The sequence below is a fragment of the Hemiscyllium ocellatum genome, chromosome 15 (assembly GCF_020745735.1).
Source record: "Hemiscyllium ocellatum isolate sHemOce1 chromosome 15, sHemOce1.pat.X.cur, whole genome shotgun sequence".
Classification (NCBI taxonomy): Eukaryota; Metazoa; Chordata; class Chondrichthyes; order Orectolobiformes; family Hemiscylliidae; genus Hemiscyllium; species Hemiscyllium ocellatum.
In genome coordinates, this window is record NC_083415.1 from 67,903,361 (window position 1) to 67,914,058 (window position 10,698).

Sequence of the window (10,698 nt, forward strand, 5' to 3'; positions counted from 1 at the left end):
AACAGGCTGGGGCTGTTTTCCCTGGAGCGTCAGAGGCTGAGGGGTGACCTTATAGAGGTTTACAAAATCATGAGGGGCATGAATAGGATAAATAGACAAAGTCTTTTCCCAGTGATGGGGGAGTACAAAAGTCAAGGGCATAGGTTTCGGTGAGAGGGATAAGTTTTAAAAGGGACCTAAGGGGTACATTTTTCACACAGAGGGTGGTGAGTGTATGGAATGAGCTGCCAAAGGAAGTGGTGGAGGCTGGTACAATTACAATATTTAAAATGCATCTGGATGGGTATATAAATAGGAAGGGTTTAGAGGGATATGGGCAAATGATGGAAATGGGACTAGATTTATTTTGGATATCTAGTTGGCATGGACGGGTTGGACCGAAGGGTCTGTTTCCGTGCTGCATATCTCTGAGACTTTTACAAGTCTGCACTCTGTTGGATGCAAAATGTCTTTTTATTCTACTCAATGACCAGGTCAGTATGGGTATTGTAAGAATTACCACTAACAGTCTGCCTGGGCATTTACCTCACTGTTCAGGGGAGCTGCCTGTTCAAAAGCTTGCTGCTGCACTGCATTATCGTTACAACAACACTTTGGCTGTAACACAGCACTCCCAAAGGGACATGTACAAAATCAACATCCTTTCCTTTTCAGGCTCTTTAACCTCCCAGTTACAGGCTCTTGATAAAATTTCAGGACAGAATGACAGGAATTAAATACAGTCAAGAATGTGGTGCTGGAAAAGCACAGCAGGTCAGGTAGCATCTGAGGAGCAGGAGAATCAACGTTTCAGGCAAAAGCCCTTCGTCAGGAACCTGCCCAAAACCCTGTGCTTTTCCAGCACTACACCCAACTCTAATCTCCAGCATCTGCAGTCCTCACTTTCGCCTAGGAATTAAACACAGTACCATTCTCAAGTTTGGTTTTAAAATTTTATTTAATAATTAAAATTTTATTTTGCTAACATGGCTAAAGGCTGACAGAAAGTGCTTTGTCAAAACAAACAGTGAACATTCATTATCCAAAGAAATTTGATTTGGACAAAAAAAACACTGACAATGATGCAAAGCAATAACTTAACAAAAAGGCAAACAAGACTTGGCTTTCTGATTGTGGATATCACCAATCCACATCAAAATATAATACAACTCAAAATTAACATAACAGGGCAGTGCATTCTCTTAAAATAAATTATAGGATTAGCAGCTAAACATTATGTAATTAAACAGTAAATATAACGATAGAAGTTAATCCGAAATATAGTCATGGCTGCAACTGCAAGCACAAGGCGACTGGGTTAAGCAAGGGCTGAAATGTCTAGGGAATGTGACTTTCAGAAAGCTGCCACCTGACTCTGGGGGCCAACTCTTGCTGGCTGGGGGTCTGTGGAGGAGAATAAAGGCAGGATCACAGAAACCTCATCCTTGCCTCCCCACAGGGAGTGCCAGCTCCAGCTGATCTAACACAGAGACTCTCGATCCCAACCACTCCCACAGAACCGGAACTTTCAGGAGCGGGAACCACACACCCCAGAAGGAATGTGAACCACGTTCCAACATGTTCCACGCTTTGTTCAGAGTCGGCACTTTTACAAAAAAAAAGGAAGGGGGGGGGGGGTGGAGGAGGAGGACAGGAGCAGAGTAAGATGCAGCATTCATCACTGACCCAATACAACAGCTTCCCAACATTTACAAAAATCAGTACAAAAAACATTTAACAGTCAGGCATGACCTGCCCATTATACACACACTTATAAAAAATGCTAATAAAGATACTGAATAATAAGTATGGATTCCATTGAAATGTTATCTTCTAGAAGCAAGTTCTTGATTGGAAGACTTAAAACCGAAGTGAAATGAGGTTTAAACCAAAAAGAAATCACTCTGTTGGTTTGAAACAATTCAACTTAACTTAATTTTCAAAAATGTGATCTTGTGTGCACAGTGATAGATAGCAGCTGAGGTCAAAGAACATTGTCGCCGAGCTGAGAGGGTTTTGCAGATGATCCTCTGAGCTAGTGCAGACAGAGCAGGGAAGGAGCGGGACACACATCCATCATCACAGACCCTGCACGACACCTCGGGGTGAGACCCAGTCCCTATTCTGTATTCTCATGGTTACGGACAGGGCAATGACGGAGCTTCTAAACACGCATGGACCTGTGGATCTCAGACAGCTCACTCAAGGTCTGTTTCTATTGGTCATTTGGTTCCTGTATGAATATTAAGTGCCTGCCTGTCAGTGTGAGCAGCTGGGAGTGAGGAGGAGGGTCCTGTGCCTGAAACAGATACAGGCTGGTCCCAAGGCTACGGTCAGTGCCCAAATACAGACAACCAGGCAATTTCAGATACATTACACATTACGCATTCAAATTGGAATACTGAAACTCCAGACTTACTTTCAAAAACATATGACATGAAATTGCAGAAAAGGAATTCTCACAGCACCATGTGCGGGTTTGTGGTTGTTCATGAGGCAATCATTCGACCTTATCCCCCTTCATTTCATTGTTGATATATCAACCACAAGTGTTCACTGAGCAACCTTGCAGAATGATGCTGCCTCTCCCTCAGTCTCCTGGAGAATGAGGCAGTTCCACCTGAATTGACCAACACTATTTGGAAATCCTGTGCATCTGGTCAACTTTCCGTCTCAGCTGCTGCTGCTTCTTCTGAAGTTTCTCTCTCTCGGTGCTCAGTTTCTGATGCTCTGCCTTCAGTTTGATGACATACTCTGTTGCCTTCCTCAAAATGACCACTTTGGAGGCTTTGTCATTCTTGGAAAGTTCTGGCACCTCATCTCGAAGAGCCAACAGACAATGCTTCAGCTCATTTCTCCTTTGTCTCTCCAGGACATTGTGCGTTCTCCGTCTCTCCTCATCCTCTGCATCTGGGGACCGGACGCTAAAGGCCGAAGACCTGTTGGGAGTGGAGTACTTGGCTGTGTGCAGACAGTTGTCTGTTTTAGCTCGTTTGGGTGCTGGCAGGTCCCTGGAGAGCAGGGGTGATGGTGCTGCGTAGTTATGCTGCTGTTGAATTTCGAGACTGCACCGCTTGATGCTGGCCAATGTCTGTGACCGGGTTCCGGGTCTCGGCATTTCCCGTTTGAGAGCACTCCTCTCAGCCAACCTTTGCTTCTCAATGGTTACGACATCAATCTCTTCCTCTGTAAACACATGGCAGCTTTAATATTCAGGCATTTGACAGAGAGAATGAAAACAAAAAAAAACCTTCAGCCAATACAGTAGAAGCTAGAACAGGACGGGGTCACCCAGTCCCTGGACCATTCGATGAGACCACCACTGGTCTCAGTTTCCACACGTACTTTCCCAACCCTTACTGCCCAACAATCAGCCACTGATATTGGTTAACTTGGGGAAGGATAGTGAAGGGCATCTTGCGTGCTTACAGATTATTTCTCTCCAACCTCAAGGAGGAAATGTTGAACCTTTGATAATTCAAAAGCAAATTCAGAATGAAGCCCATGTTCATTATTCTGGTTTTAGTCACCACCAATGGAAATTCTTTATTCCCAGTAATTGTGGTGCTGTGGAGAACCACAGAAACCAAGCCATGATCTCATTGATTGGTAGAGTAGGCTCGAGGGGCCAAATGGCCTCCTCCGGTCTCTTCTCCTCCTGCCAGCTCCAGATACTCAAAGGGTGTTGCTCCCAACGCGGCCTGAGCTGCTGGGCTGGTCCACACTCTCCTCCTTTTGCTAATCAGCAACTCCACCCCGAAAAAAGGTTTCACCTTCCCAGTTACACCGCTCCCCTCGCCGCCAAAGCAGAGAATACCTCCCATTCCCTTCCTTCGACATTCCCTACCCATCAGCAATAAATTCCTGAGAACAACACTCTGCCACATTGTCACCCACCGAACTGCTGACACCATTCTGTTAGAAGAAAAGGGTATGATTCTTCAAATACATGCCCCCTTCCCTCCTCTCCCCATTTCCCAATGGATATCCCTCATGGACTGGCAGGAGGTACCTGCTGGGACTGCATTCTCATAGAAGTTGCTTATTGACCAGACCACTCAATCAATCAGTCAGTGGAGAAACTCCCAGGAGGGGTACATTAGGTGGAAGCCAAACTCAGAGTGTGGGCTAAGGAAGTCAAGTTATAATGGTGGAGCATCACCCACTCTGCCCCAGACTGCCCCTCTCCCAGCACGAGTTACAGCTAAAGACATCACCAACAAATCCAAGCCTGTTCCCACCCACTCAAAACAGCAGAGAGTAAATCAGATACAGGACCCTACCACTTGCCTGGACACTGCTGTCAGTTGTAGGTCTCCACATTGACCCAGGAAACCAAACTGAATCTGTGTTCACACCCACATTTACTCACAAGGGAAGCCTTTCATCTCAGATGGCTTCTGCAGCCAGCCATGGACCATTCATGGGACTGACAGTTAGGAACTTAGATAAAATTACTGAGACCATTGACTCACTAAGTCTGTACCTGAGTCAGTGCAGTGTGAGAAAACACTGCCTGTGGACAAAGAACTTTCATCATCTGAGTTCAGGTCGTCCTGGTTCTGCTGAGGCCTCTCCAGGAAGGGGCTAATTGCCTCAAAATCGGAACTACAGAGATCCTGGAAGAAATGTGACTCGATCTCTGACATCAAGGGGCTCATTGCAGGGAACGTGTCCAACTTATCACCAACTTTGTCCAGTTCTGTGCTGGCCAGTAAATTGCTGCACATGCAATCTTGCTCCATCTTCAGTGAAGCTTCTAGGTCACAAATTAAACTCTGGTTGATGAATGTCTCATCATCCAATAGGAATTCTGACATTAATTCCAACTGGTCTGACTTGGAAGGGATTAAAGAGGAGAGGGAGTCGCAGATATTCGTCTTGGGAAGGGGGGATTGGGGTGATGCAGGCAACATCTCCACTGTCTTCAGAAATTCCTCACAAGTCTGATAAAAATCTTCGTCTTCCAGGAGTGATGAGAAGATTTGAAAATCACAGCTGATACTTCCACTCTGAGGCATTGTGAGAAGACACTGTAAGATAAACAACACAACATTAACCCAAACTTTACAGGTAAACAATCTGTACAAGTACAAGTCTGTCATTGGGATGGATAGCGGGGAGTCACAGGATGCTCAAGGGGCATAGGTTTAGGGTGAGAGGGGAAAGATATAAAAGGGACCTAAGGGGCAACTTTTTCACACAGAGGGTGGTACGTGTATGGAATGAGCTGCCAGAGGAAGTGGTGGAGGCTGGTACAATTACAACATTTAAGAGGCATTTGGATGGGTATATGAATAGGAAGGGTTTGGAGGGTGCTAACAGGTGGGACTAGATTGGGTTGGGATATCTGGTCAGCATGGACAGGTTGGACCGAAGGGTCTGTTTCCGTGCTGTACGTCTCTAGGACTCCAGGGCAATGACCCTGATGCTGGGGTCTTTGCAGGACCAGGACCCTGTGCTGATGGAACATTAACTCCTGCTCCTCAGTACAACACCAGGCAGGTGGTTCCAGACTGTGAGATGCTTCATTTAATACCAAACCTAAGGCTGGCAATAGCTCAGTGCTCTGTGAATTATGAATATACAGGCTACACTGGAGCCAATCAGCTGCTCCTTCAGTCCTGCATTACAGTACACACTCCTCAGGCTGGAGACTAACAGCAATGACATGCTAACAACATCCCTCAGTAATGCAGCTGGAATACCACATCATCCTTCCTTAAGATAGGACATAATGTACTGGAGCTGGTTCAGAGGTGGTTTCTAGGATTGGTCCCTGGAGTGAGTGGGTTGTCTGATGAGGAAAGGTTAGACAGACTGGGCTTGTTTCCCAAGTGATGAGTTTCAAAGACTGAGGGGAGACTGGATTGAAATGCCGAAGATCCTGAATGGCCCAAACAAGGTGAATGTGGGAAGGGGGTTTCCTCTTGGGGAGTCAGTCCAAAACCAGGGGGTGCTATTTTAAAATTGCAGTCACCCTTTTCAGGACAGAGATGAGAGACTTTCTTTTTCCTCTCAGGGTTATGTCACTTGGGAACAGTGCCTCAGAAGGTGCAGCAGGCAGTGTGACAGAATATTTTTTAAATGGAGGTGGATAGATTCCTATCCAGTGGGGAACAGGGAGTGTTGGACACAGAGAGAAAAGAGATTGGGAACTGAACTGGGATTTGAAACACAACGAGAACAGCCATGACCTTATTTGTTAATGAACAGGTTCAAGGGGCTGAATGGCCTAACTCTGGATCTGATTGTACTGTATGATCACGGTAGTCATTCAGATTTGGCAGAATATGTCCCTGTAAAGTCTGCCCCATCCTCCAAGATCTACTACTTCCTGCTGGAAAGAAAGGACATTCCATTTCTGTGCAGGGCCAGTTCTACACTTGGCCACATCACTAAAAACATAGGAGACCGTTCAGCCCCTCAAGTCTGTAAATAGAAAGATGACAAATTCTCTGCTGGAAATGCTACAACCATTCCAATAAAGCAGAGAGTACACGTTCAGAGTTACCTTCATCTGGGGTGTCTCATCGCAAACTGCTCTGGTTAGTCAGAGCCCTTCTCAGGTGCAGCTCCCCCAAACTTCAGGGAGGCATTGAAGAGACAACCTGTAGCCGCCTCTCTGATTCTCAAAACTCTGCCATTCTCAAGCTGTACTAGAAGGTGCTCTATGTGGAGCTGAACAGAGGAGGATTACCCTGAGAGATGCCAATTACCTTTAACAAAATGTCTTCAGTCAATATTGATTAAACTATCCCTTGATATGCTGAGAGTTTCTAATCACCATCCAAGTGCAACCTTACTTTACATCAATTCTCAGCTTTCCACTCATTTAAATACTTGGCAACTTTTAGAAAGACTTTTACTCGTGAGTACAAGCCCTGCCTTTGTTGGGTTGCGTCATGTAACACTGACGTCACGTTCCATCACTGGTCCCATGTTCTCTATTGTAGACGCCCCCAAAAAACTTTCCAGATCAATTTAAACCCCTTTCCATATAACATCACAATGATATTGAAAATTCAGTGATTTACAAAACCCAAATATTTTTGTACAAAGTTGCAGAAAATTATGTAACTTTAATTGCAAATCTTCAGTAATGAGCACAGGCTGAGCACACACTGATGTGAAAAAGACACAACATCCATGTCGAGACTTTCATCAATTGAACACCTGAAAACAAAGCAGACAGTGTGTATGTATGCATCTACATGTGAGGGTGTGTATGTCTGTCTATCTGTGTTGTGTGTGTGTACGTGTGTGTGTGTGTGTGTGTGTGCGCGCGCATGCATGTATATGTCTGCCTATCCACGTGTGAGGATGTGTCTGTTTGCCTATCTGTGTATGAAAGTGTGTGTGTGTGTGTGTGTGTGTGTGTGAGTGAGAGAGAGAATGTGAGTGTGTGATGTGTGACAGAGAGTGGATGTGTATGTGTGTCTATCTGCATATGTGTGAGTGACAGGGTGTGTGTGTGTCTGTCTGAGAGAGAGGGTAGGTGTCCATGTGTGTATGCCTGTCTGTGTGAGATCGTGGGGGTCTGTGAGGAGGTGAGAGGTCTAAGAGAAAGAGTGGGAGTGTGTGTGCATGTGTCAGTCTGTGATGGTGTGGGTCTGTGTGCATTCATGTGTGCGTGTGCACCTGTCTGTGTGAGAGAAATTGGGAGGTCTCAGAGAGAGTGGCTACATGGTGGGACCCAAACATTCACTTGTTGAGTATTCTACAGATCTTTACTGTTTGACATTTCTATCTGTCCCATGACCAAGGGATGGATTGAGGAACATACACACTGACCTATTCATCACTAACTACGTTGTCCAATATACACAACAGAAATTCTGTCTTTTCCTGTCCATCTCTCACTCATATCTCTGTTGTCAATACTCAATCCTGCACATCTGGGACAGGTTGAGCTTAACAAGGAAGAAAATCCACAAAGAGATCTCAGATAAAAGATCATACAACTTTGTACACCCCAGTCCAACACCGGCTTCTCAGATAAAAGAGATATTCAAAATCTTTGAACCACTTTTATTAGTAAAAAGACACAGTTTTTATTTCAGTCTAGCAGAAGTGGAGACTAATCCTTGCTTCTCACTGACCAACCCTGAGGGAAATTGCCAAATTCTTCCCTTATCTAAAGTATTTGCTTCATTCTGACAAGCAAAGGTTAATGTTTTGAACATATATAATAAATAGATAGATAGGTCAGCAGGACAAATTAACCCTTTGGATTCTAATTATTCCTAAATTGTATATTATTAAAATAAGCCTCTAAAACCGTCCCTTGTTTGTGTTTTTAAGGATTGAAAATCTGAGATAAATGTAGGTTTTAATCAAATTAAGTGTTCAAAAACAGTAGAGAACACAGGCTTGGGTAATCTAAAATCAGGACGAGGTAGAACAAAAAAAAGTTGATTTTGTTAGTTTTGAGAAAAGCCACGTACCAAGAAACATAAAATCAACTGTTCAACTTAAATGACCTCTGGCATAGTTCGAGGCAGCTTCAAAAACTGAAAAGGAAATAGAACCTTCAATAGCCTCAAAACAGACTTTGAGGAGGAGAAGGAAATATATTTATCATGTATTCATTAAAATTACAGAAGGGAGGCATTTAGGAACACACTTTCCAAACGGGATCTCTGCTTCTCTGAGCATATATATCCCTGGTCTTTATCCTGCCTTTTTCAAAAAACACTTTCCCTTTTAAAAACCACTCTGCCCTAAAAGCTTCAACTGATAAAATATTTCAATTACTCCATTTGTGTAAACATTTTTTCCAAATTCCCGTCTCAGTGAAATCCTCAAGATTGGCTTCCTTCCTACTGATCCTTCAACAAAATCACTTTTAGATTTTCAAACTTTGTTAATTCTGCCTCCCCATCCCTCCCAGTGAAGAAACAGTCCCACTTTCTAAATCATTCTTCCTTGATTCTTACTTTACTGAATCTTCGTTGTCTCCACATCTTGGACCAGAAATCCACTGACTGTCTTACTGTCCAGAGATTCTCTGTAGAATGCTGTGAGGGTCATTTCTGTGTCTGCTCCAGCAGCACTCTTGTTTCCAGTTACTATTGTCATGCTCTTACTATTTAACACTTTGTGTAAACTACAAGTGACAATGACTCACTCTCCCTTGAAATCTTGCTGTCATCCCAGGAAGCCTCTGCCAAGTTTTTGAGATATGCACAGGATGGACAGATGTGACTAACTCCAGTGACCCCCCTTCCTTTTCTTGCTGCTGCCTCTGAAGGGATTTAGGGTGGGGGATGGATTTATAGCCTCACAACCCTTCACAAACCTGGGAGTGGGACAGGATCAGACCCTACACCCCCCTCCCAACATACACAAAACTCAGACAAATTTCCAGAGATTCAAGTTACATTGACTGTGTGGACCAGTTCACAACACACTGACAACCCCCACTCCCCCCCCCCCCCCCCAATAACACACTAACCCCCTCCTCCCAAAATAACACAGACCCCTCCTCCCACTACCAAAATAACACACTAACCCCCCCAAAATAACACAGATCCCCCTCCCAAAACAACACTAACCCCTCCTCCCACTCCCAAAATAACACACTGACCCCCCACTCCCCCCAAGATAACAGACACCCCCACCCCAAAAATTCACACTGACCCCCCCACTCCCCCCAAGATAACAGACACCCCCACCCCAAAAATTCACACTGACCCCCCCCCCCCCCACTACTCCGTGATTCCCGTTAAATATCACCCCCCGTTAACGCTGCCCTCCCCGGGGACACAGTCCGCTCCCCCCCCGGGTGTGTGTCCCTTACCCTCCGGCTTCTCTCGATGCCGCCAACTCTCGCTACGGGGCCGCTTGCTCTGACCCTCTCGCGGACCCTCGGCCCCTCTTTATACTGGACCCGCCCACCAGGCTCCACTCCCGCCAAAAAGCGGCCGCAAGCCCCGCCCCCAGGGAGGCCGGGACCGAGGAGGTGGGGCCGTGACGTGGGGGGGAGGGAGAAGGGCAGAGGTAGGAGGCGGGGCTTGGGCGGTGGATGGGGTTGGGAGGGGGCGGGGGCGGGGGAGGGGGCGGGGGCGGGGCCGGGCGGAGTCCGCGGCGCGGGGGGGGCGGGGCCGGGCAGAGCCCGCGGCGCGGGGGGGCGGGGCCGGGCAGAGCCCGCGGCGCGGGGCCTCCGGGTCTGAGGCGCTCACGGTTTCCGATTGGAAACTTCAAAATGTAACCGTCGTCATTTAATGTGAAATAACCCTCCCCCCGCCCCCACCCCACACACACAACCCCATGGAGGGGGAGGGGGTGAGAGAAGAAGGTTCTGTAATCCTGTGTGGTGGGGGGGGAGGGGTCTGTAATCCTGTGTGTGTGGGGGGGGAGGGGTCTGTAATCCTGTGTGTGTGGGGGGGGGAGGGGTCTGTAATCCTGTGTGTGTGTGGGGGGGGAGGGGTCTGTAATCCTGTGTGTGTGTGGGGGGGGAGGGGTCTGTAATCCTGTGTGTGTGGGGGGGGGAGGGGTCTGTAATCCTGTGTGTGTGTGGGGGGGGAGGGGTCTGTAATCCTGTGTGTGGGGGGGGAGGGGTCTGTAATCCTGTGTGTGTGGGGGGGGGGTGCTGTAATCCCCGGGGGGGGGGGGGGTGTGACTGTAATTTCCATCAAGAAAAGAGAGAGAGAATCTACAGGAACGTCTCTGATCTGAAGCAACTCATGTGCCCCTCTTCACAGCTTCCATGGGGAG

At 46.7% G+C, this 10,698-nt stretch overlaps 1 protein-coding gene across 1 annotated transcript; it reads right to left on the reverse strand.

Annotated features, from left to right (window-relative positions):
- Positions 1-965: 965 nt before the first annotated feature.
- mych (myelocytomatosis oncogene homolog) lies at positions 966-9,878 on the reverse strand. Its single transcript, XM_060836197.1, has 3 exons — positions 9,782-9,878; positions 4,466-5,012; positions 966-3,165 (listed from the first exon to the last, which is right to left on the reverse strand). The coding sequence occupies exons 2-3, from the start codon at positions 4,998-5,000 to the stop codon at positions 2,615-2,617; spliced, it is 1,086 nt and encodes a 361-aa protein (XP_060692180.1). The 5' UTR covers positions 5,001-5,012; positions 9,782-9,878; the 3' UTR covers positions 966-2,614.
- Positions 9,879-10,698: the final 820 nt, after the last annotated feature.